At 49.3% G+C, this 25,611-nt stretch overlaps 9 protein-coding genes across 9 annotated transcripts; 5 read left to right on the top strand and 4 right to left on the bottom strand.

Annotated features, from left to right (window-relative positions):
* Positions 1-66: 66 nt before the first annotated feature.
* On the bottom strand, positions 67-1,921 carry EI90DRAFT_3135252 (autophagy-related protein 17; the record flags this gene model as incomplete). The annotated part of the gene is made up of 9 exons (XM_039064719.1): positions 67-105; positions 167-321; positions 380-572; positions 629-755; positions 827-905; positions 964-1,204; positions 1,255-1,539; positions 1,609-1,671; positions 1,730-1,921. 9 exons carry the CDS (start codon positions 1,919-1,921, stop codon positions 67-69), a joined length of 1,374 nt encoding a protein of 457 aa, XP_038908867.1.
* A 26-nt stretch (positions 1,922-1,947) lies between these two features.
* On the top strand, positions 1,948-3,455 carry EI90DRAFT_3088320 (Metallo-dependent phosphatase-like protein). Its single transcript, XM_039062265.1, has 5 exons — positions 1,948-2,243; positions 2,302-2,417; positions 2,465-2,474; positions 2,531-3,082; positions 3,133-3,455. Exons 1-5 carry the CDS (start codon positions 1,972-1,974, stop codon positions 3,353-3,355), a joined length of 1,173 nt encoding a protein of 390 aa, XP_038908866.1. The 5' UTR covers positions 1,948-1,971; the 3' UTR covers positions 3,356-3,455.
* Positions 3,456-3,674: 219 nt separating this feature from the next.
* On the top strand, positions 3,675-5,072 carry EI90DRAFT_2946569 (uncharacterized protein; the record flags this gene model as incomplete). The annotated part of the gene is made up of 6 exons (XM_039055346.1): positions 3,675-4,126; positions 4,192-4,568; positions 4,620-4,702; positions 4,755-4,787; positions 4,852-4,911; positions 4,971-5,072. 6 exons carry the CDS (start codon positions 3,675-3,677, stop codon positions 5,070-5,072), a joined length of 1,107 nt encoding a protein of 368 aa, XP_038908865.1.
* A 165-nt stretch (positions 5,073-5,237) lies between these two features.
* EI90DRAFT_2946490 (putative 2-Nitropropane dioxygenase) lies at positions 5,238-6,743 on the bottom strand (the record flags this gene model as incomplete). Its single annotated transcript, XM_039055343.1, has 8 exons — positions 5,238-5,644; positions 5,709-5,808; positions 5,870-5,913; positions 5,987-6,145; positions 6,211-6,357; positions 6,496-6,559; positions 6,612-6,639; positions 6,700-6,743. The coding sequence occupies 8 exons, from the start codon at positions 6,741-6,743 to the stop codon at positions 5,238-5,240; spliced, it is 993 nt and encodes a 330-aa protein (XP_038908864.1).
* A 1,677-nt stretch (positions 6,744-8,420) lies between these two features.
* EI90DRAFT_2946518 (uncharacterized protein) lies at positions 8,421-9,761 on the bottom strand (the record flags this gene model as incomplete). Its single annotated transcript, XM_039055345.1, has 5 exons — positions 8,421-8,606; positions 8,682-9,064; positions 9,127-9,208; positions 9,265-9,453; positions 9,552-9,761. Coding segments are annotated over 5 exons (1,050 nt in total), but the record flags the coding sequence as incomplete, so codon positions are not given.
* Positions 9,762-10,758: 997 nt separating this feature from the next.
* Positions 10,759-14,769, bottom strand: EI90DRAFT_3021935 (uncharacterized protein; the record flags this gene model as incomplete). Its single annotated transcript, XM_039057724.1, has 14 exons — positions 10,759-11,304; positions 11,386-11,679; positions 11,700-11,791; positions 11,852-12,082; positions 12,112-12,697; positions 12,770-12,827; positions 12,885-13,054; positions 13,118-13,276; positions 13,335-13,479; positions 13,569-13,651; positions 13,729-14,075; positions 14,151-14,319; positions 14,344-14,407; positions 14,429-14,769. The coding sequence occupies 14 exons, from the start codon at positions 14,767-14,769 to the stop codon at positions 10,759-10,761; spliced, it is 3,285 nt and encodes a 1,094-aa protein (XP_038908862.1).
* A 1,815-nt stretch (positions 14,770-16,584) lies between these two features.
* Positions 16,585-18,026, top strand: EI90DRAFT_3088294 (inosine monophosphate dehydrogenase). The gene is made up of 6 exons (XM_039062264.1): positions 16,585-16,639; positions 16,811-16,957; positions 17,019-17,177; positions 17,240-17,283; positions 17,345-17,444; positions 17,507-18,026. Exons 1-6 carry the CDS (start codon positions 16,591-16,593, stop codon positions 17,911-17,913), a joined length of 906 nt encoding a protein of 301 aa, XP_038908861.1. The 5' UTR covers positions 16,585-16,590; the 3' UTR covers positions 17,914-18,026.
* Positions 18,027-18,549: 523 nt separating this feature from the next.
* Positions 18,550-18,906, top strand: EI90DRAFT_3135246 (uncharacterized protein; the record flags this gene model as incomplete). The annotated part of the gene is made up of 1 exon (XM_039064718.1): positions 18,550-18,906. One exon carries the CDS (start codon positions 18,550-18,552, stop codon positions 18,904-18,906), a length of 357 nt encoding a protein of 118 aa, XP_038908860.1.
* A 2,060-nt stretch (positions 18,907-20,966) lies between these two features.
* Positions 20,967-23,860, top strand: EI90DRAFT_3159167 (uncharacterized protein; the record flags this gene model as incomplete). Its single annotated transcript, XM_039066222.1, has 6 exons — positions 20,967-21,977; positions 22,355-22,591; positions 22,646-22,727; positions 22,784-23,386; positions 23,442-23,621; positions 23,679-23,860. The coding sequence occupies 6 exons, from the start codon at positions 20,967-20,969 to the stop codon at positions 23,858-23,860; spliced, it is 2,295 nt and encodes a 764-aa protein (XP_038908859.1).
* Between the last annotated feature and the right edge of the window lie 1,751 nt (positions 23,861-25,611).

Below are 25,611 nucleotides of genomic sequence, written 5' to 3'. Positions count from 1 at the left end.
ACGTGCTGAGATGGTCCAGGGGAGATGCACGAAAACCAGTATGACTGCTGTATTCTAGCTGATGGGCTATCTCTTCTCTTCGGATAAGCCCAAGTTCCTCTTCGCCTAGAGTCGTTTTGTTACTTAGCACATATCTTGGATTTCGGTAAAATTATAGCGCACGTACTTCCAGTACAATACTATCACTCAGGGCAGCGTTGCTTTCACGCCCGTCTCCTTCGATCGTCCACCGAACGGGCATATCCGACACATAAGGACAAAGATCATCTGGAAGAAAACCGCCGTGATCGGCTATAAATCGCTCACGGGCCAAGAGTTCTTCTGCGGGAAGAGTTTGCACGGTGGATGTCGATGCACAAATACTAGGATCATGCCTTACCATCTCGTAATGCACCCAACTCCATGGTCCAACGCTCGATCATTGCATGGACACCGTCCCTATATCGTTTTCTTCGGTCCATCTCCACTATCAACTGGTCATAGGCGAGCTGATAGGAATGATAGGTTTCCTCAAGTTCTGCGAGAGCCGTGTGATGCGATTGAAGGGAGTTGCTAATTTGAGACACTCTTGACTACCATTCGACGCAAGATTCAATGGTTGTATACAACTTGTGAGGATATTGAATACCTCGACAATGTAGTGCTCTTCCAGCATATCATCCATGGTAGACTCTAATCCTTCGAGCTGCGAGAGAATATCGTGATGAATTTCTATGCCTGCAAGTGCAGTATCCCGATATGCGATGACATGGTTGCTGTACAGAAGGGAATGCGATTCAATATCACAATGTTCACATTGCACCAGACCGGGACAACCACTGCTTACTTGATGGACTCAATTGATTGCACGGATCGTTCAAGGTCTTCGATAATGGAAGGTAACTCTTGCGTATCCTTCACTAACACTGATGTGGCAAAGGAATCAGACCAATCGAGCCAAAGCGTACAACAGGCCCAGCCCACCCTCAATGTCACCTGGTGAAAGAAGGTTCCCCGATTCGTGATCATGAAGCGCCTGAGACATCTGTTCAAAGTGCGCAGCTAGGCTTTCCAAGTGCGCGGCCATTTCTGAAGCAGTTTCCTCTTGCTCGGAGAGAAGCTGGTATAGCGATTGGGGGGCAGAGATCGAGGGAAGGAAATTTCGGATGTCTGCAATATACTTGTTAAGTGTAGGGGCATGGGCGGCAGTTGATCCCAGAACATCCTTCCGCGATTCAGGCCATTTTTCCTTTCGACCAGGAAGCAAATACATACATCTAGGTTACTTCTTTCCTCTTCAATCCCGTCAAGTGTGAGATCAATACCCTTCTCGTCGACAAAGTCTCGAAGACTCTTCCATTTGGATTTTGGATCTTGAGAGGACGGGTCCTGGGCGAGATCAGTTCTGAGTATGGTTGGCTCCGATAGCGAGTGCTGACTTCCGAACAGAGATGAACCAGACGACATTTGGTGTAATGACGGAGGAACCAGCTGAGTACCAAGCGACTCAAGGACAGCATCTAGGGCTTGGTTTCGCTGGGTCCTCTGCGTATCCCAAAGCTAGCGACAACAGCGTGATTATTTAGTGTGTTATGACACTATGGAAGAACTGAATGTGGAAATACAAACTCTGGCTTCATCCAATAATTTTGTCCTCTGGGCGCCTAAACTTTTAGCCACACTAGCAGCAAGCTAAGTGGCTACACTATCAGTTTATAGCACCAAAGTTAACGGGGGCGCTTGTGATTACCGATAATTGGTCGAGGACGCCCTGGTTTAACCATTTGATCTTGGCCTCAACCCCAAGCGCATCCACTAAGATGTTCGCATTCGAGCCGGAGAGCTCTTTCGCACGAGAACACAGAGCTTGCCCATCAGCAAGGGCTTTCTTAGATAACTGGAAATGACGGGGTATAGTGGATTCCTGATATAACTCCGGCATCGCTGCTGTGCACACGTGATGATGGCGTCAAATTTTCCCACGCACCGATCATGCCTCGCTTGATACGAGTCTTACCACTGGTAGTGGTATGCGCGCTACTGGTCTATGTCTTACTGCCTGGCCCCGAGTCGCTCCCAAAGGGGAAACCAGAGACAGGGGGGGAGGTTCCTACCTTCTTTCGTAGGGTTGTGGCAGTTGGTGACTTACACGGCGACTTGCCCAACGCGTTGAAGGTGCTGAAAATGAACAACGTGATTGATGACAACCACCAGTGGACAGGGGAGGTTGATTTCCTTGTTCAGACGGGTGACATAATTGACAGGTTCGTCCATTCGATTCTGAGTGCTGCACGCTTCCGATTGAAGAATCTGAGCACTCAGGGGTGACGATACAATTCTACTTTACCAGTTCATGGAGGATCTCCGGAATCAGGCCCGTTCTTTTGGAGGGGATGTTCTTAGTCATCTTGGAAATCATGAAATCATGAACTCAATAGGTATCTCATTCTCATCCTGGCACCTCGCACTACTTAGGACTATACAGGCGACTGGAGGTACTTGAGAAAAAAATACGCCATATTGGTAATTGCACTAAACTCTGTCATGCCAGATATGTTTGGGGATCAGAAATCAAGACGTTTGGTTCTGTCGCAGAGCGTCAGCGGATTATCAGCACGGGTTGGATAGGCGCTGCGTGGCGAACAAACTACACAATTACTTCTCGGCTTCCATTACATCCTAGCCTTGGTCCTCCTAACACAGACTACACCCCAAGCGGGTCGCCGCTATCTCATGCTGCGTTGTCGTTCGTTCATGGTGGGATTTCCCCAACTTTCATGCAAGCAACGCCTTATCCCTCTCGGATTAACAACCTTGGCTCTTCTCTCCTTTCCAAGCTCCAGAGAAGGAAGCAGCCCCCGCCACATCCTCCAAACCCCTACCCCGGCCTCCCCACTGATGCCAGCAAGGACGAGCATGAACTTTATGGGTCGAACGGCCCACTTTGGTACCGCGGATGGGCGCTGGAGGATGAAAGGAAAGTTTGCAAAGACATCGACGCAGTGTTAGATAAGACAGGGACCCGACACTTGATCATGGGCCACACGCCAACCTTCGACCGACAGGTATCCAGATGCAAGGGAAAAATCATCATTATAGACACGTAAGCCTTACTATCGCTGATGCTTCATACGGGCCAATATTTGTCTTTAGTGGTATAAGTCATGCATACGGAGGCGTGCTAAGCGCGCTGCGAATCGAATATACTCTCACCCCAGTGAAGTCTAGAGAGTACAACATCTTTGGGCGAAGGATCAGATTGTCAGTCGGTGGGGAACGGACGTACCTGGAGAGGGAAGTCATTAACGCTGTATACCCTCACAAGACGGAGCAGTTTGTAGTCCAAGAACGCGAAGTCGCGGGCGATTTCGCGTAATTCCATTACTACAGATGGGATCGGCGTCATTTGTTTTTCTGTGGGTCTATTTGTCCATCTAATAATATTACGAAGTCATAGAGGCTGGGGTCCTGCCTGGGCATGGGAGTTCCCACGATATTCCAAATAAACCAGGTGATCGTGCCGCATTTTTGCTGAAGCGCCGAGCGTTCCATATATCCTCGTCCCTCGGTGTGAAATGTTAAGGGCATCGGTGCCTGCCTTACGCGCCACTCGGTGCAGCAGTACTAGCTTGTTGTCGTCCAGTCGATCCTTATTTCAGTCCAGAATCCAGACATCCATTCTCACAGTATCAAGAATGACTCGTTCCTTTGCCAGCGCCACTGGCGCAAAGGTGTCGGGACAGAAAACTAATACGAAACCGAAGCCGAATCAGTCTTCAACGTCTTTGAAGCGTACTGCCTCCGCATCACTGCCCATACGAGAGAATCCAAACCCAACGAGAGGGTGCATTCACCCAGTTCTTGCCTTCGCAACTGCCGAGAGGTTTAACCTCGGAGAGTTGTTTAAAGCACTGACACCATCTGCCAAACGGTTTGAGGACGCCATATGGGTGCCTACAAATGAACCTGGCGGCTCTCAAGGTGAAGTTTGGATTTTTGGTAATGGCGCAATCGTCTGCTGGGGACTGGACGAGGAATCTGCACGTACTTTCGCACAACATATTACCCTTCGAACACCTCATGCTATTATCTTGCCGCTGCGTGAGTTTGAGACTGAAGAACTAGAATTTGTTACCGACCCCGCAGAGTGAGTTGTTGGCTGTGATCCATCCCTAAGTGCTGTCCCAGCACTAAGGTGCTACCATCCCTTAGGCGAACACGATTACAAGGCGATCTCATTATACTTGGACAAGTCCCGCCATATGCCGGTCTATCCGAAATACCGTCCCATCCGGATTCCACCGCAGAATCTTCGTATCCAACTCGCACCTTCCCAGCACGCTACGCTTTTTCTCAAGCACTTGCACGATCGACAGCACTAGCAGCGTTCGAGTCACGTCTGGATGCTTTCATCTCATCTGTCGAGCGACTTCCCCAGACTTTATCCGAAACTGGTGTTCCCGGTTTAAAGCGCAAGGAAATCATTCGGAAATTGGGTGAACTGTTGAAGTTCAGACAAGGTCTAAATTTAAGCCGACAGAATTTTGGTGATACCCCAGATTTTTATTGGGCAGAACCCGTGCTCGAAGGTCGGCAGATTTTAATATTTCGATCTGTATTAATGGCTGAAAGGCGGTCAGAGTATTTCAATTCCATGAGTAAGGCGTTAGATATTCACGAACGCGTAAATGCTCTAAACCAGAAGATTACATATGCGGCCGAGGTAAACATCTCCCAATTCATTTCATCGTCCTTTACCTTATGATTTTCTCCAGGTCCAAGTGACCTTGCGTGAATTACTCACCGAGGTGCTCCGTCTTTTTCTCTTCCGAGAATTCCTTACTCTGTACTAATCCAGCTCATCTGTGCCAGTCCTCGACGCATCGGATGGAACTTATCATCATCGCTCTCATTGCTGTGGAAGCAGCAATCGTACGTCTATGCTTCGGTTCGGCTCCCGCTAATCATATCCCTGAGAAACACATCTTTAGGCAATAATCCGCGATGGGCCAGAGCTGTGGCACATCTTTTTCCCTCCCGAAGAACGCAGCACCCTTGAACCATCCGTCTCGACACTACCTCCCACTCAGTAATCATGATACCATACAGTACCACCCTCCGAATGACACATATCAAGACCTTATACAAGCATTCCCCATTACTACCTGTAGCACAACAGAACATGGAAAAGCATGAAAGTAGAAGATGAACAGCAGGCAGAATATCCTCAGCAAATGACAAGTTTCCAACACCATTGTCTACAGCTTTGCCTTGGGCTTCCTCAAGCTATCCATCTTGCCAATGATCTCTTCGGCCTCTCTCACCATCCTGTCCAATAGTTCTTTACACGGAGGTATGTCGTTTATCAACCCAACTGCTATGCCAGCAGTCCAAATCCCTGCATCAACATCTCCCTCCGTGTAAACCTTCCTTCCACGTTCACCTTTAACGAGCTCTCTTAGATCCTCAAAATTGGCTCCGCCAGGTCGTCGTTCCAGCCGTACAACCTCTTTGGCAACAGCATTCTTATAAACGCGTGCAGTATTACCGAGAGTGCGGAAGATGTGAATTGTATCTCGTTCGGTGGACTTGACCAGCACTTCTTTGATGTTCTGGTGAATGGGTGCCTCAACGGTTGCTAAGAAACGGGTGCCCAGGTTGACACCTGTTCCATTCACAAGTGCCAAGATTAAATAAACTTAGAAATTGAGTGCTCCACAATTGCTTACCGTCTGCGCCTAAGGCGAGAGCCGCTGCTAAACCCCGTCCATCTGCAAACCCGCCTGACGCGATGTAGGGAACATTCAACTCTTGAGCTGCACGGGCAAGCTTTTATGATAGCATGTGCAGTCTTGTCAGTAATCCGTCAGTCCATGACAGAAAGGTTTACCAATACGACGCCCCCGATGTCCTCTTCTCCAGGATGTCCTGCACCTGGATGGGGATCCCCAAGAAATTCGCATCATGATCGGTCAAAGGGTACAAAAAACCCCGTCAAACAACTCACATTCAAACCCGTCAATGGACAAAACGTCCACGCCCATCTTAATGGCGGACTTGGCATGTCGGATAGTGGTGCACTTGTGCAACACGATCGCTGCATTTTGTTTGAGATATTTGATCACCGGTCCCGGATTGTTACCAGCAGTTTCAAATATCCTTACATCTAAAACCGTAGTAAGAGGAACACTATCAGAATTGAGCTCTTAGGAGCGAAGAACGTTCACTAACCTTCCTCAATTGCGGCGCGTACAAACGCACCATAATCAGGAGGATTGATGGCGGGGAGAAAGGTAATGTTGACACCGAAGGGTTTATCCGTAAGTCTACGTGTTTCTTTGATCGTTTCACGAAGGGCTTCGGGGTTTGGCTGGGAAACTGTAACGACGCGAGCACAATTTTATTTATTATGATCAGGTACAACGTGGATGTTGTTAGCTCAGGTAAATGCGGATGTGACAGACAGGGGCCGGACGAAAAATCGAACTTCGCGTGGATATGGTAAGGGATACGTACATGCAGTGAGGATCCCCAACCCTCCAGCATTCGATACCGCAGCAACCATCTGTGGTACCCCAACCTTTTCATGCGTTAGATATAGTATTGCAACGCAAGTGCGACCCTAAACATACCCACTGCATGCCCCCTTGAACGACAGGTCTAACGCCGCATCAAACTTTAGCCGACGCATTTTGAAAGACAAACTACGATTGCACTCACACAGAAATGCCAAGCATCTCGGTCAATCTCGTATGTAGTACCATGTTGCAATGTTGCAACCGCTCCAGTCTCTAAGATATATCGGGTGAAGAGTCAAAGGAAAGGGGGGAGGAAGGAGCAATTGTACATGGCAGCAAGCATGAGGCATTATATACTGCGTTTTTGAGGGAATCTGTCAATTTCCAAGTGAATGGGGTATCAATATGTTTGTCAGAAATCAGCTCGAAAATGATCAAATTTCGGGGATTTTTTATTTTTCAATACAGTTGAGATTGTATTACAATCCGAAATTTGAAAGCTGATTTCTGACAAACATATTGATACCCCATTCACTTGGAAATTGACAGATTCCCTCAAAAATGCAGACCGGGGGTTCTCTCCCGTGATGTGATGACCTTTCTCATGATCACAATTCCGGCATTTTGTCACATAACAGAGCAGTTCACGAAAAATCCTCCTCTACTGTAGGATTTTTGTGAATAGGATTTTCTCAGTTATCGTGTCATTTCACATCTGGCTTGGCAGTGGCTGAAAGGAGCGGGATTTTAATCACGTCATTTCATGGAGGGTGCCAGATGCTCTAGAGCAAGATTTCGTCTTACACAGACTCAGACACATCATACCATGAGCACTAGAGCCAAATATGATTTGCGTTCAGTATCTACACCTGTGCCAAGCTCTCAGATGTACGGAAATAATTGATTCCACCTAAGCGTGCATCTGCAGAGCTGAGCAAGTTGCTCCTTGTCAAAGGTCGGTCAACTTGCTGAACTGCATCTGCAGTTAGCGAGCCATCTGTAAAGATGGTGAAAAGGTCCAATCAATTATCACCCATCAAGGATCTGTGGTACCAGTTTGGATGACTGCGCAGATTGCAGCCAAGTCTATGGCTTCGATGTATGGCATCATTGTCTTGAAATAAGTCGGCACGGGTGTGGCATCATGTCACAAGTAGTCAAGATGCCTAAAAGAACAGTTTCAGGCATGATAGTTGTGGTCGATGTGGGGAGCGTGTTTATGACGATTATTTGTTTTTGTTTTCTGCCAGATTTGGACTTAGCCTTTCTCTCCCTCTCGGCATGCCCATTGCCCAACAATGTAGTGCCATCTGCTCAGAATGCGTCTAAGCGACATGCCAATCCATCCAGCATCTGGGGAAGGCTGTGGAACTGCCCCAATGCACCAAGCTCATCCTAAAACACATTACTCATTGATCTCTATGTCATCCCCTCCCAAACACCCGAACCATGATCTTCACTTCTGTGTAGGTCAGTGCATGTTGCCACTTTCTCTGTTGTACCGGTCATTTTGGTCAATGTCTCTGAGTGGGTGGTGCACCGGGCTTCACGTGGGGCGTGCCCTGACAACTTGCAAGTCACACAAAATCTGGTACCTTTTTCCATACGGGTCACCAGCCTGTTTGTCCGCACCCTCAACAGCCGCACTTGTAAACCTGCTTGCCCAGTGCACAACTATCAGGATCTCAGAAGCTCAAAAATAGGAATTGAGGTGCAAGAGTGCATTTTAGGGGTTTGCCACGGCCTGAACAGAGAAGCTGGGCAAGTAACTCATGGACAAGGCAGGCAAGAAACAACAGATTTGTATGCATCGAATCAGCCCGTAAACATGACATCCACATGAAAATAAAGTTAGACCCAATCCAAAAACGAGAAGCTTCCCAACAGCTGAGCGGTCTGAGGAAATACGTTCAACACGCCACCTTAAACTCTAAGTTGCTCAAAATTAGCTTCTAGAGCAGCTGCCGCGCCTGGGTTTGCTGCAACCACCACATCACCAAGTCCCAACGCACACTCGCAAACAACTTGGGCACGGCGAATGACCGACTGACCACCGTCTGTATCATCAGAGGCACTACCGTTGACCCCTCGTGCGACCTTAACGAGACCCTAAAAACAGCAAAGAGTTTGCAAGATTCAGTCCGCCGCGCGGCAACATTGGTCTGAACGCCGAATGCAACGTACTGGGAAGACACAAGCTCCGACCCGATCCACTTCGCCCATCTCATGCTTTCTGCATCTCTTCAACAACTCGATCCTAGTCGGATACAACACACTTCCAAGATCAGGCACGAACGCTCGATAAAATGCATCTGCCCCTCCCGTCGATCCAGCAGAGCTAGTCTTACTCGCATGCAGCGTCCTAGAGAACTCATACCCAGTGTTCAGAATGTTTCGTAATCCTGCGGCAAGCACCGCTGTCTGAGGTGGTGCAGAAGGGGAGAAGATGAGTTCTGTTAGAGTTGGGATTTGCTCGTTGAGGATGTAATCCGACATTTCGGTCGTGAAGGCTTCAACGGCGGCGGAGAAGGTCTGCCGTCTCCAAACGCTGGCCACAGTGGGATCGCCTAATGATGCGAGAGTACAGAAGCACGAATCACATCGGTGGAGAAGTATTAGCACAACTTACGCTGGAAGATATGATCATGAATACGAGACAACTGGATGTTGGCTTCAGGCGAATTAGTGACAATCAAACAATTAATGATGCCCTTTCATGCCAGCACGTCAGTAAAGACCCCCAATCGCTCAAGGGTTGAGGCCTTACCTCAGATATTATTTCGGATAAAGCGTGCCGCAGGATGTTCTGTACCAATGCCGGCGTCGGATTCTCGATCTCATACCCTCCCATATCAGACTGAGAGGCATTATATATGTCTCCTAGACTCCCTGGAGGGTTACGGACGACATCCGCAGCCCATCGGTTAATCAACCGTTCCAACTTGGAAGCTTCGTTCTGTGCAGATCAATTCAGCAATCGGGGAAATGACGATATCGAGTAAAACACGAAAGATGAAATATCAGTGAGGATAAGTGAAGAGGAAAATCACGCACCCTAATCGAGAAATCATCCACACTCGACTTCCCAGCACGCGCATTCATCTTCGTCAGCCCCTGTTCATCTCCGCCTTCCAACACAGCGATCCGTTGTCTAAGCAAAGCAACCTGTCTCTCCTGTTCCTCTAACTGTTGTCTCTGCTTCTCGACTTGCTCGTGCGCAATACGGAAGTTGGTCAACGCGTACCGATATTGATCGGCTGAAACCTTTCCGTTTTTGTCGTTGTTGTTGTTGTTGTCAAATCGATATCGACATGTATGATGATCGGAATCAGTTCATTCCCGTGTATGTTCAAAGAGATGCCAGGTTGGAAAAAGAGAAGCAATAGGGCGACGTGAGGGGCATAAAAACCTATAAGCGCCCGTTGAGGCAAAAACGACAACGAACCATATCATGCCCAGGAGGCGGCCCACTGAGCGGTGTGGACCTGTACATAGAGCTACCCGCCACTCGTTGAGTCGGCGCCGGAGTCTGCTGATGAACTAAACCAGGACCCGGCTGTTGGGACGCATAACCACGAGGCGGACTCGAAGGAGGTTGAGAAGAGTATTGTTGTTGTGGTGGTTGAGGGGGTTGCGGGGGTTGCTGATATGCCATGATTAAATCAGATGCTCAGGACGAACAATATCTCGAATGATGCGAGGTGAGGAAAGCAAGAGTTTGAAAGCAACGATGAAACGAGGAGGTTGTTGCCTGTATTGGCTGAATCGATCGGGCCACTCCCACAATCATATGAGGGCTTGATTTAATATAAATATATCCGCGGGCGATGACCGAGTGTTACAAGGGCAAGGCTGAGCACGCAAAGCCTCTATCTAATATTACGAAGTCATATATAGTGGCTGGAGTCCTGCCTGGCAATGTCTAGCTCGGATAAGCGACGCGAGGACGCCGAGACTAATTTGTGTCAACAACTCAATTGGAAATTACGCCTCGGAGCATACACAAACGATGAACCATTTGAAGTACTCCCACCGATGAGTAAAAAACTCTCAAATAGTGTGTACAACCTTGCCAAAGGACAGTAGATACTATTATAGTAAAGGAATGGAGTATCTAAGGATCAGCGTCGTTGTCCACATGATTAGGATGAATTTTAAATGTTCTGCAGAGGAATGTCTGTGCCGAAGGTTGACATCAAATTGTCATGATGATGGAAGGGTCAAACAAACCAGTAAGTAGCCGCCCATAACTACCCAACCGCTATCCATGGAGACTACACTCGGCTATTGGCGTTACCTGCTCAGTTGCTAGATGGATGGGCACTTTCTCTGCCACTCGTGGTGCACCATCCTCCTCAAAGTGCAATTCACTCGTAACGAATCCCTTCTCCCTCCAATACCTCAACCAACCCAAAGCATCCTCCTTACCAAGATTCCTCAAGTTCTCCCGCCGAAGCGCAGGGCTATCCTTCACAGCTTTAACGTTAGAAAGTACAGGTACGCCCATAGCCTCCCGTGCCTTGGTGACGGGCATACCATCCTTAAAAGGACGGAACATACCGATAAGACGTAGAGCCGGGTTGGCAGTCGCAGCTTGAACTTCGGAGCGCGACGGATCGGCAAGATCCTTCTCAAGAAGTTCAAGCCACTGGGAATAAGGAACGAGGGGCACGCGAAGAGCATTAGGGGAGAAGATCTCAGTCCAAGTTGTAGGGAAAGGATGCGAAAGATGAACTAGACCGCTCGTAGTGTTGCGGAAATCAATGAAAGCCGAAGCAGCAGCGCTCATCGGGAGCCACGATACTCTCTATTAATGTTATTTCGATCCCGACGTCAGACGGACAGGGCCCATGGCGCTCCTCGGCAACGGCGGAAATGAAAGACTCACATCATTAACGGCAGGAAGAGCTTTCACGACTTCACCCGATTTGACAATAGCGGGGATCCACTCCGATGTATTCCACGAGCCATTCTTTCCTCCGCTAAGCTGTCCAACGCGCACGACGACCGGTTTGAGCGGTGTCTTCTGTGCTACACGAGCAAGAATCTGTTCTGCAACCCATTTGGACTCCCCATAACCACCGGCGTTCAATACGGTGCGGGGGTCATTGACGTGTACTTCCGCGGCGGGAGCGTCAGAAGTGAGCGTGCCAAGCACAGAGACGGAGGACGCAAAGAGGATCTTCGGAGGTGTCGGAAGACAGGATGAAAGAGAGAGAGGTCAACGAGGTTTCGAAGACCTTGAAAGAGAGGCTCGAACGAAGAAACGGCAAGATTGAAATCCACACTCCAGGCTGAGAAGGGAACAAGTCAGTAAGACGGGGTTAACATATCAAAATCGGACCACAGCCCACCTGTATGAATAATGGTGGTCGTAGTATGCCGAATAATCTCATACGCATAACTGTCCAACCCAAGATCCCAAGCAGTTGGGTTGATCTCGTAAAGCTCTACCCTGCCCGACCCCAGCACCGCCCTCGGATCTCGATTAAACTCTCCTCCTGCCTCTTTCGAAGCGTCTTCCCCCTTTTCGAATTGACCCGGTTCAACCCATAAACCTTCGCGACCGTCGACATACTCGCCAACTGCGCCAGTATCGCAGTGCCCAACGCACCCGTCGTTCCGGTGACGACGATCACCTCGCTACCCTGACCCGGAGCCGGGTCCGTTGGTTTGTGAATGGGTAGATCCAACGTGTATCGATCAACGAACGTTCGGAGCTCCGCGATCTTGTTCTCGGCAAGGTCAGCCGTTGAAACTGACTCAGGATCGAAAAGCCCATAGAGAACTTCAGCGAGTAAGTTAATCGTAGGTGCTTGATAGATCAAACTGGAAGAAAATAACGAAGTGTCGATGAGCTCCCCTTTAATGTTCTGTGCTTTCGTGTCACGAAGAGCCGTCACGATACAATTCCGCATAAACGTCGCCTGAAGAGAGTCGCTCCCATTCTGAAATATATCTTCGTTGTCCCCAATATTGCTCCCCATTACGCTGGTGATGACATCTCGCACAAATGTATGCATGCTTTCTTTGGTCCATTCGGTCGGAGGCTTGACCCGGGCCTCTGAAGAAGCTCCTTGCTCGACAACTTTGTAAACTGCTTCGATCTCTTCTTCATAATCTTTGATAACGGCGGATTTGCGAATAGACCCCTTTCCGGTGACGGTGAAAGGTTTTTCAGGTTTGGCAAGAATGATCATCTAGAATGGTAACAAATATCACGTAAAAAAAAAATTGATCTTAGAAACTCCGTGAAGCTGTTCATTTCGTACCTCCCTGAATAATCTCGAATGCGATGGTGCGTGTTCATTTGCTAGTTGGACTGAAGGCCTAGAAATATGAAGGGTAACAGTAGATATAGCAATTATTAGGGAAGCTGCAGCTCACCAAATTGCATCTACATATGCAGCCACTTTCTCTTTATCGTTAATATCGAGGGAGAGGTGTGGGGCAGGAGTGATGATAATTCCGTTGTGTGGTTTCCCGCGACCAAACATCACTGGGCCTTGAACAAGCGAGTCTCCGGAGATGACAGCCTCTAGCGGACCAGGATTCGTCTACACGCATCCAAACACAATTTCCAAAGACGTCAGATGGAGGAACGGGACGCGACGAGTTACCTTCTCCCCAGTGCTCAGCATGAGCTGATCATCTGCACGTCCGTAGACGGTGTAGTACCCCTTCTTCGTTGGATGTTCTAACAACAAATCGTTCGTCGAAAGGCCCAGCTCTCCATCGAATTCAGAGTTTATCCTAGAGGGCGTGTGCGTCGCGCCACGCTAAATATCAACAACTCGTCAGCTCTTCGAACAGGGGGACAAGAAAATGTCCACTGACAAGAGCTCTGAACTCTACGGTATCACTGCCCTCTTCCCCTTGTGGGTTTAAGGAAACATGGACGTGCCTCGAGAAACGCCAGTACTCCCATGCTTCAGGATCAACTTTTGCAGGCATGTACGTGTTCACCCCCCCGGTTTCGGTACTAGAACAGGAAACCAAGAAATAATTAGTTCCAGGGACGAAACGCAGAGCTATGACAAACGTGTTGAACAGAGTAGGAAACAATCGCACGTTCCGTAGGAAGGGTAGATGGAGACACCTGAAGCGGCAAGGCTATCTCCTACGACTTTGCTGAGCGGACCACCGGAGTAAGTCTATTGCGTCAACGAGGACGCCAAGGGCAATCGAGAGCTTTAACCTGGCCCGACAGAGATGAAAAATTTATACATACCACAATCCTCGCTCGTTTCAACAACTCAATCCACTCCTTTTTCAGACTCCACACCACCAAAAAGCTCGGAATGGTGAACAAAATGTCCACCGGGGTATTTATGATGCTGTCGATTGCCTTCTCGGGTGAAGGGAAGGAGGGTGTCTGTTCAGGTTTGAACACTAGCAAAATTCCGCCGCACCCAATCATTTGGATGGAGTTCGTCGCGCCGAGAGCGTGAAACATTGGTAGAGTGGCGGCCCCAATGACGTTGGAGCACAGGTCAAATTCACCATAAGATGGGATCCGGACAAATTCGACCATCGAACGGTGGAGGATCGCAATAGGCTTGGGGAAAGCGGTAGAACCTTCAAAAAATCGTAGGATTGAGGATCGAATGCGTCAGCCCGTAGCAGGTCGCGGAGCGAGACATGAATGCATACCTGATGAATGTAACAACATTCCGGTGGTATTAAGCTCGGCACCGGGTGCGGAAATTAAATGCCCTTCCGGTTTCTCTTCGTAAAGCATATCATAAAAAGGCGTGGAAACCGCGGCACACGTAGGCTGCCCGCCTCCCGGAAGGGCCTTTTTGGATGCTGCCCAAAGAGCCTGCATGTTCGGGTCGCCACTCACAAACACATGGGTCGTGCCAGTGTTAGTGAGTAGATGAGCGATTACAGAAGGGGAATTGCGAGGGCTAAGTGCAAAGGGTACATACCCTGCACGCATGATACCGTGGAACAACGTGAAATAAGAGACGGTGTCCGTCACTGCGAGGATAGCAATATTCTTGCTAGCAGTGCCATGCCTAGGGACATTTAGGGCACGAACGATACGCGCCGCTCTTTCGATGGCGATACGGGTTTTAGACCAAGTTACCCAAACTTTGTTGGGGCCATCATCGAAGACGAAGAGAGGGTGGTAAGGGCTGTGTTCAGCATGCCAGTCAATCAATTGGGGTACGGTGAGTGAACCATCCACAGGTGGAGAAGAGAAAGTCTTGGAGTTCCTTCCATGGATTAGTGGCGGAGGAGGCAGGGAGGTGGTGGATAGTGGCATTGCTCCGTCAGAGAATGGTTGACGGGTGTCTCAAATAGCAGAAAGGGAACGGGGCTGTATGAAGGAGGTGGGAGCGGAGAATCAGCGTCCAGGACAATCGTGTTACTTGATTCCTTTCATCCGCTAGAGAGATCAGAAGATTTTAATGAATGATCACTGACGTTGATCCGCCACTGAAAACCGAATGAAGAACTTCTCGAATCGGTACCGTGTCCCCCAACTATGTTCAAAGTGAACATAGTACAGCAATCATCTCTCCCTGTAAGCAAGAGATACGATACGGCTGAAGCGTGATCTGATATATTACTTTAAACCCAAATTGGAGTGTCATGGCTTCAAGCGTTTTGCTCCATGGAGTAATTAACCATCATGCATCACACGAATCAAGTAACGGGAAACGGAAAAAGGGCTCACTTCAGTTTTCCCCTCAGTATGGCCCCGGCGAACAGCCATTTCGCGGTTTCGCGGAGGCTTAAGGGTCCGGCCTGGAGAGGGTAGGCTGAAGCAGCCTCTTGTGGATAGCGCGCTCCACGGTTCGGTTTTGAAACGGTTATTTGAGAATCAGAACCAGAAGTGGTTTGCATTGCAGCGACAACGTCAAACTAGAACCGCTCGGGTCAAATTGGTTCTCCCACTCTCTTAGTTTAGCCTAGCCATGGAACGGTTCGACCAGTGCCAGCTTTGTGCTGCCAGCCAACGTTATATGCTCCTTGTAATAGTGTAACTACGCTATGAAGTGCGTCTATTATACTAGGAAATGCATAATACAATTCAACCAACATTAGTTGATCTCTGCCCCAGTAAACCTAATAAGATCCTTCGGTGGAAGTCGAAGCCGAAGAAGGGCAGGAGGGACCTGAATTAATTGTTCATATTCCAAAATTGGCGGACCGTTCTGGTCATATAAAGCAGCCTTTGATTTGATATACCCGGGCAGGTGCCAAGTAGGATCTTGTTATAATGACTCAGTCTCCAGAGTGAGAACTAGCTGGCTATATTAAAGCAATGACTATGTAAATATGTAAATATGTAAAGCGTAAGTGCCGACGTCATTTTGCCTCCTGGAGGCGAGGAGCTGTGTAATGAGGAGGGCATCCGTCATGAAAGAGAGATAAAATGGCATAACAGTACTGTGTGGCACGTACCTGTGGGATCTCAGTTTTGAGCGTGATATCCTGCATTTATCTCAGCATGCAAAACGCATGGTGGAGCTCTAGCCATGTGTTGTGCCGGGAACTGGGAGGGCCGAACCGAGTTTCTTGATGGGTGACGACCACCACGCCTCTCTATGACTTCCCCATCCGGTGTTTCCATTGAGGATGGTGGCCATGCAAACTGCACATTCCCTCCGAACCTATCAATGATTGACGTGGTTGCAGCACGGACGGGTATGCTGCACGCAATCTGCGAGTTCTCCACCTACGCGAGTTCGAGCCAGCTGAAGCGCCACACAGTTTTCAGATGAAAGTTGAACCACGTGTCACGGGATCACGGTTGAGAGTTGTCCGAGTTCCCGGGGTGATACCCGCTTGCCCTGCAAGAACTATGTACATATAAGATGGCCAAATCCCACTGTCCCTTAACTTCCCCTGGCATAGACTAGAGCGTCTACAGCATGGTATTACACACGAGACTGACCGATATCCTTGGCATTTCTGTGTAAGTGCAACACTAGCCTGTCTTCAAGAACGCGTCGGTTGAGTTTTCAGGTGGTGTTAGGCCCGTTGTTCAAGGAGGCATGCAATGGGTGAGTTTGAAAGTACACTCGTTCAAGTTACAATACCATATCTGATGCATCCTGAAAAGGTTGGGTTACCACAGATGGTCGCTGCGGTGTCCAATGCTGGAGGGCTAGGTCTCCTTACTGCGCGTACGTCGCCGTCACACAAAAGATTCTGTAGAGAGCCCCTTATTTATTTGCGTCCCATTAACTTTATCTGAATTACCGTCGCCTTCGCAATTCGCGCGCTCACCTATCCGAATGACCATCACCCTCGCAAATTCACACCGTCCGTGATCTTAAAATTTTGATACTGACCAGTCACCCAACCAAACTCCGAAGCTCTTCGCGAAGCGATCAAGGAAACGCGTAGACTCACGGATAAACCCTTCGGTGTCAACATCACCATTCTCCCCGCTATCAATCCCCCCGATTACGGTGCATTTGCACGAGCCGCCATTGAAGAAGGTCAGTGAATATTCTCCCCCAATTTCAAAATGTCTTTTTTGGTTTTTACTGCGGTCTTTAGGCGTAAAGATATTTGAAACTGCCGGGAATAATCCAGCACCGATGGTCAAATATCTCAAACAACATGGAGCGATCGTATTGCACAAGTGCACCACCATCCGACACGCCAAGTCCGCCATCAAGATGGGCGTGGACGTTTTGTCCATTGACGGGTTTGAATGTAAGTTCACCAAGAAAATCATATTTTCTGATTGAATCATCATGCGAGGATCCTGTATCTAGGTGCGGGACATCCGGGAGAGGAGGATATTGGAGGAGTTCTATTGGTGAGCCTACCTTTCTCCACAATTGTGAGTCGACAGTTCGTTGACGGGGCCGAATATGAAGCTTGCTCGTGCAGCTCAAGAGTTGGATGTTCCCTATATTGCCTCCGGTGGGTTCGGAGACGGACGGGGTTTAGCAGCGGCTCTTTCCCTAGGCGCAGATGGTAAGCAAATGAGGAGAGTGCCCAATCCTCAACTGACCTTGGCACTCGGGGGAATGACACAGGTATCAACATGGGCACCCGCTTCATGGCAACCGTTGAAGCACCTATTCACCAAAACATCAAAGAAATAATGGTCAAGTCCACCGAACAAGATACAATTCACATTTTCCGCACTCTCAACAACACTTCACGCGTTTATAAGAATAATGTTGCCAAAGAAGTTGTACGGCTGGAACGACGACCTGGTGGAGCCAAATTTGAAGAGCTGAGAGAGCTCGTGAGAGGGGAACGTGGAAGGAGAGTTTACACGGAGGGGGATGTCGATGCGGGAATTTGGGGTGCTAGCGTCACGCTTGGGTTGATAAAGGACATACCTACGTGCAAAGAATTGTTGGACAGGATGGTGAGAGAGGCTGAGGGGGTCATTGACGAGATGAATAGCTTGAGAAAGCCAAAGGCGAAGCTATAACATGGTTTGGCCTAGCTGAGGTTCGCCTGGTCTTATCACATGGTAGTTATTTTTGTTGAAATTTTTTCTTGGTACGCTGTGGACCGACCATCGAGTCCGTCGGACTATGTTTCAACATCTCAAAACTTCAGCACTAGCCTTTGTCAAGCTTGAGATTGAGCTCTTTCTTGATGTGGTCCCCGACCGCAAAGTTGCCCTGGTGAAAGTTTGCAGCGATAACATCAAAGAGCTCTGGCGGTATCAAACGTGCAGCAGAATTTATTGGATGAGGACTAGATACAGTAGATGTCATACATGTGTTTCGATAATTACTGGCTCAGCCAACGAGCTGCCATTGCTCGCAAAAGATGTTTCCCACGATCAAGTGACATGACAAATTGCTGTCGATCAATTTCGATCGCACAATTTGTCATCTCGAGGCCTAGTATCGGTGTCGAACTGGCCGAAAATTTGTTATTATTCATCAAGGCTTTTACGTTAGGTGGACCTGCGGTTCTCTGTGCACTAATGCATGGCAAGTGCGTTGCGCCCGAACCTAGTTAGTAGTGCCAGTGCCGTGCAGGGTCATCAATCAGCTCGTTCTCAATCATAGGATCAATTCTAGCTCATACCCCTGCAGAGCCGTAATCGATTGCGATGGAGTCAAATAAGTCCCTTCCCGGCCCTTCCGTCGGAGCGACATCCAGGTTCGCCTCTCGTCGCTCAGGCTCAACGCCGCTTCAGCGGGACAATCCTTCTGAAATCCCTGGAGGCGATATATACCGTGGCGCACTCCCCCAACTCCCAGAAGCGATGGTACGCGTCCGTTCGCCTAACGCAGCCTCGAGCGGGCATTCGTCCTCTTCATCCGCGTCCACCGGATTAGTGGCAAGAGCAATCGCTGCCGTTGTGGAGCTTGCAATCTCTCGTTGGGCCCGACCATCTGCCTCCACATCTAGCTCATCCTCTACCACTTCTTCTACACTCTCAACCACCCACGCGAAGGCCTCCTAGACGACGTCGTCGTTCCAGCACCGGCGCCTCTACCGTTAACATCGATCCAGAACAGCGCGCATTCGGGGAGGAGTGGTGGTGTAGTGGTAACACCCGCCAACCTACTCTCTCGCTGGCGTTTGCCGATTGAGGGGACGTTGGTTCGACTCACCTGTTGGGAGGTCGCGGTTCTCCAAAGTCTCAAGAGGCACGTGTTTATGCGTCGGGCCAACAAGCCGAGGAGCCGGTCTCATGATCACTTGATCACCAACTTCTCCACTACCGATTACATTGAGTATAGAAAAGGTTCATATCATATGACTAAGTCTTCTATTCACTACCCGAAAGGGGCCTCTCATGGGCACAACCGGCCAGGAGTTAGGAGTTCAATTGGCATGGACCCAGACGTTCTATAGGGAATCACTCGCAGCATAATAGGCTCATGTGATACGGTCTACCACTGTCACAATTCAGAAGAATTTGGATTGTTCAGTCGCGAATCCGGGCATTGGCGAATGATGTTGGTGTTATCCGGGAGCTTAGAATCATGTGGAACTTGAGTATAGAAAAATGTATGATAATATGCCTTGGGCCTCGCCCCTTCCCCTTGGCGCCCTAACGGGCAGCCTCTATGGGAAGTAAAATATCGAGAATTACACACACAGCGCGCATTCGCACGCCAAGTCCTTGAGAACGCTCGATGGATCCCGCGGGAATTCAGCCTGCTTCTACCGACGGCTCCCGGAGTACCGTCTCAAGATATATTGTCCTCAGTTCCCGGTAGCCATCTAGCGCCTCAGCAAGACTCTGCTTCTCAGCTGATTGAAACGACCTCGCTACCCCTTATATTGTCCAGTATCGAGCAGGCTCTCCATGATACTAATAGCCTTCGCCGTGAGCAGCACAAGTCCTTTAGAACGAAATTTTGTCTCCATCGAGCCAAGCCTACACGTGCAAATTCCCTGCCGGCAGCCATTGTGCAGTCTCCTGCCGAATCTTCCCACGGATGTGGAGAAAAGGCATCTGAGGGCGGAGCTACGTCGCCACTAGTCGGCTCACGAAGCTCAGTGCCCCCAGTAACCGTGGCCCTAACTAAGTCAATGTCGCCTGCGTCAACGGATCCAGTGCCCACGGTGAAGAGCGAAGGACGTCACGCTGAGAAGCCCTCGTCGAAACGTCACCATTCTAGGCCCCTTATTTGTGCGGGTATCGGGATGGATAACTTTTTGAACCCGAATCGAGGCATTCGAAAACCTGCCACAGGGAATCGCTCCAGCAGCACTCCACATCTACAACCAGAAGTCGACTCAATTAATTCAGGGCAGCAAGCATGGTGGCTCGATGTGGCATCTCCTACTTGGGAAGATATGCGTATGCTTGGCACAGTACGTTAATGTAGGGAATGGATGTGTGGTGATGCGTGCTGTGCACACTTTCTTTATTCATTGTTTATTACTCTTTATTTCTCGATGTAAACAATGTATATAAATTGCGGGGAAGGGTGAAACAGGTTTTCACTCTTCTCCTCCCCTGTTGAAATTACAGCTCTATACTGCCTAATTCCTGACAGCTTGAGGATAGTAGGAGTCAACACCAAGGTCGGAACCTCAACCGACCTTACACTTTTTTAGGCATAATAGGCTTAAATTCCCACGTTTACATCACCCGCGCGCGCTCCGAGTACGCGCGCTTATACTTCTTTTGGTATATTCTCGCGCACAACTCGCGCGCCTCTCTCCAGACTTCTTTGGAACCTTTCCCATGTGCAATCCACACGTGCGCGACTCTCAGACGCGCACCTGTGTTGATTTGGCCGTTCTAGAAAACGCGCGCTTGCATCGACTTCGCTTACTTCTTTTGTGTCCACAGCTCCCTAGGCTCACACTCAGGATTTCTGGGTCTTCCTCGCACGCTTCCCACGTCCACACACGCTTTCTGGCAACACACGCTGAAACATTCACGCCAGCACACTCCTCGCGCGTTATTCACGTGTTGGCGGCATTCCAGACGCTCACTTGCGTTCCTTACACGCGTTTTTCGATCCCGCATTCTCACACGCGTGTGCGCGACTTATACTCGCCATGTATTGGCTTGATGGACGCGATCTCGATTCGAATGGAATTCTGCTGCGAGACTTGGCTCAGTACTGGGACAAACCCAGACGCAGAGAAGTGGAGAATAAGACTATAAGTGAAATAGACGTGCTCGCCAGCGGTCTCAAATCCGCGGTTGCTGCAGATGATCACCAGCGATGGTTGATCTCTGCCAGCGAGTATGTTGATGCCATTATTTGGTTTGCGCGGCGACAAGCTCTGTGGAGTTACGAGGATAAGGGTGTTGGCTTTGGGTCATGTCATGAGACGTTCGAGTGGCTGGATTCCATTCATGCCAAGTGGGTTGCGACTCTGATGCCGCACTTGTATGCGCTTGCTCGCGAAAGGTACATCAAATCCCTACCCACAGAATCCCTAGGTCCCTCGACACTCTCCATGTCCCAACAACCTCTATCCCCCTGCCCACTTGGGTTTTTCACCAAACCCACATCCAATGTCGCGTCAACGTCCAATCCCGGACATGTTAACTTGGAGACGCCTTCGGCACATCAACATCCAGTTGATTGTGCGGCCTCCAACAATGATTCGAGCCGCACTGCTGCGTGCGCTGATGCTGTTGCATCGCCGGCTGCGACTCAACATCCACATCAACCTCCGCCTCCTCCCAAGTCGATGCACCCGTCATCAACACCGTCCAACGTGTCGGCGCCGGCATCGACTGATGCGCCACTGTCGTCCAGCGCGTCCACACCATCCTCTGATGTGTCAGCAACATCGAAACGTCGTCGTCGTCGAGGCCGGAAGAAGCGCCGATCCGAGCGTCATTCTGCTCCCATCACTCCCGTGCCATCCATTTCCTCTTCCGTCCATTCTCCAATCCCCTTTCCCCCCACTTATTTTAAATGGAAATCACCAAAAAATTTTACATTTCCGTTTCTTACATATGCTGCTGTTGTTGGTGGCAAAACAATGCAGCCATGTATTCCATTCCCAATTCTCGCCACCCCCGATACACATCCTCAAAGGCCATTTAAGGATGTCCGTCGACACCGAACTAAGGATCCGCCTTAGTTTAAGTCCACCCATCATTCCTTCTCGATTTTCGAACACCCAATGGTTGTTCTAGTGGGGGAGGATGTAGGGAATGGATGTGTGGTGATGCGTGCTGTGCACGCTTTCTTTATTCATTGTTTATTACTCTTTATTTCTCGATGTAAACAATGTATATAAATTGCGGGGAAGGGTGAAACAGGTTTTCACTCTTCTCCTCCCCTGTCGAAATTACAGCTCTATACTGCCTAATTCCTGACAGCTTGAGGATAGTAGGAGTCAACACCAAGGTCGGAACCTCAACCGACCTTACAGTTAACTTACGTGAGGAACTCTGACCTTCGTAACGACCTCCCATTCGGCAGCTGCTTCATCTGCACCCACTTACATTAGAAGATATTTTGCAGCAAGACCCACAGGAAAAAGTAGAGTTTTTCCCTCGCTTGGGTTATTATTTCGTTGTTATTCGTTGCCTAGATTTAAATAAGTATCTGGCTGAGAGGGATCGTGAACCATTAGGCAATGGTGGTCAACCTCAATACGAGGATATTCCTAATGTGACAAATGCTTATATCACCGTCTTTAGAGAAGGGATTTGTTCGGTGAGTAGACCAAGTCATATGCACCGACATCCTCACCGATGAATATCTCGCCAGTTCCATTTTTCGGATTTATCGGAACATGTCAATAGAGTTAGAAATAAAATATTACACATGGATGCCACAATCATGACATCAGGTGCATCTGCCGGTTACATTTGATTGAGTATTACTGAGATGCAACCAATTCTGTAGACCTTATCGCCCATGGCTTGATGGATTCCATTGTTGATGCTTTCATTCCTGTCATCAAGCGCATGGGCTCTGAGGTGGAAAATGTCGATAGGCTTGTCGCCAGAGTGCAAGATGAGGATCAAGTGCTTTGTGACTGGAAAACTGCACTTCAACATGCCGAGGTTACACAACAAGTTGCAACTCCGCCTCGTGAGGCTGAGCCCGAAGCGATTGAGGTCTTTGATCTTAACGAGAAAAGGAAGGAGTCACTTTCAACACCACCCACTTCTCAACCTCCTCATCCCGCTTGGGATCGTGCATGGCGGCGTTTATCCTCAATAATGCAATATCTGTTTCGCCATGTCAGCCGTAACCTCACCTCTTTTGGGACCGCTTGTGTGCACAGGATCAAGAAACTTTGGCAGAGGCTTGTCTCTGCACACATGACAAAGGGGCGTGCTGTCAAGTTGGCGAGAACAAAGACCCTCACAAGGATGTCTCAGACTAGGCGGACCGTGACGTTCCTCATAAAGCTCCTTGCCCCGAAGATCGAGGCACTTGGGATACTGAGGAAAAGGCTCAAGGCTGTCGCAGAATTAGGAGCGCACTTAGATGACGTCCAAGGTGAGCTTACTGACTGATGAGTCAAACGTTGGTGCATTGGACCACTGATATGCAGACCATCTTTTGACAATGCAACAGTCTTTGGTGTATTACGAAAGAGTATTGACCCACTCTCAGCCAACGTACCTCTTGGGACTTCGAGTGAGCCTCGCTCAGGCTACGAATCGAGCAGATGCGACACTCTGGAAGCTTAGTGTTCTCCTGACAGCGGATTACGGCATGCAGGTAGTCATTGGTACATTTCCCTCCTGATTTTTGCCTATATGAGTGATTGAACCACTGTTTAAACTAGGTATCCTCAGCATGAATGTTCATTCACCCCACAATCATCGTCCTAAAGATGTCCCGTTGGGTGCACCAGTTGGACATTTCTATTTATTTGGGGTTGTGCTCAGTCTAAATGTTCTGGTGGCAATTGGGGTGTTGTGTGCCACTTGGTGGTGGTGGAAGCAAGTGAAGCGCAAGAGGGAATGAAGGCTGCTGTAGTTTGTTACTTGTCAGCGGTGTCCATGATTTCCCACAACATATCTCGTTACTCTCCTGTCACTTCAGTTTCAATGGGGTGTATTTGTGGGCTCTCCAGGTCCAAGATCATCCAAAGCAATGAAGAGGGCTGGAGGTTACAGTGTTATGGATATGGAGTCTCCAATGACCATATCCGTCGCATAGTCAAAGACTTCTCCTCTCTATCACTCCCCCCTCTTTCTCCCTTTCGTCCTCTATCCTGATACCCTACCCTCCTTACTCGTTCTACCCCTTCCCCCCCCCCTCGTGCAAAGCTTTCCCCATTGGGGTTTTGGTGCTGGCTGAGGTTACTTGTGTTTCGCGGGATTTCCTGCGACCTTACCATTTGTAGATAGTCACACGTCTTGTATGGAAACCGCCAAAGGCGGTTCCCACTAACTAACAACTACTCTCTACAACTGTCTTGTGTGTCTGTCAGGGACAGCTCCGAAAGCGGCGAGGTCCCGGCGTGAGGGACTCAATGGGACAGATGTCGGCTATGTGTAGCGGCGGTCCCGTTGCGGGGTGAGCATCCCTGACCACTTAGTCTGAAGTGGGAAGTTGAATTATCATTAAAAGGGGAAGCTACAGTACTTACCTGAAGTGGGAAGTTGAGAAGGAGGCTGCTTCTTCTGTTCCCACCCCAGGTGCTATTATATACATGTGGTTGGGGTCACGTGGGAGGAGCCACGTCATCCCTGCACACAGCTGCACTCCCCTGGGTATCTCTGTGGGAGATCCCGGAGGTGTGCCGCTCTGTGAGCGGGAATGCACGCAGCGGGCATGGCGATCGGGGGAGCGGGGTTAAGTGTGTAGTAATACGTAGAGAAGGGGAAGTTGACCATGGAACGGAAATAGAAAGAAAGAAGGAAAGGGGGAAGAAGAAACAGGGAGTGATAGCGGGGGAGCAGAGTAGGGCGGCGTGGCGTGGGGTCAGGTGGGGTGTGCCCTGACAGTGTCATCTTCTGTAACAACCCATCCTGTGACTCAACTGAACCATGTGACTGTACAACTCACAACATGTCTTATAAGTCTGGTTATGTCGAGTCCTCTAACGGTCCTCGCCATGAGAACTCGAGGTTGCGAGTCGAAGACTCTCGACCTGTGTATCATCCTACAGAATCTGTACCCTATGGGACTTCATCACTCCGCTCTCCCCCCAGTGCTTGACAGACGACATCATATCACAATCTTGGAGATCGTGAATACTCTGAGGTCCACTTTCCCGTGATGCCGGCACGTTTGCTATGCGAACGCCAAGTAGCTGCTCGTCCACTGTCTGTTCCCTCCTTCGTCAGTCATCATAATCCCCCACCAACGGTATGTTCCCTTTGGGAACACCAAGTCACTGAAGGCCCTGTTAGTCAATCCTCATTGCATGCTCATGATATCAACCCGCTACTGGTACATTCGCGCTGCGAACGCCAAGTACCCGATGGCAGTTATACGAAGTTCTCACCCAGCTCATGAGTTGTGACCTCGCACACAGTACGCTCCATTGAGGAGCGCCAAGTACCCATGGCTGACCCGCCTGTCATGACGTCTCCGACTACCTACCATCAATTCCTTAACAGCTCACTACATCACCAATCACAATCGATGGGAATTCGATCATCCACTCCCTTGCAAGACTGGGATCACTCATCGATTACATATCCCGTTATGGTACAGACTAGATACGATGTTCATCATCCCGCTATCAGAATGGATTGAGGAATGGG

Source organism: Cantharellus anzutake, assembly GCF_015039405.1.
Source record: "Cantharellus anzutake strain C23 chromosome Unknown EI90scaffold_133, whole genome shotgun sequence".
In the NCBI taxonomy this organism is placed as follows: Eukaryota; Fungi; Basidiomycota; class Agaricomycetes; order Cantharellales; family Hydnaceae; genus Cantharellus; species Cantharellus anzutake.
This window is presented reverse-complemented; position numbering and strand designations above follow the sequence as displayed.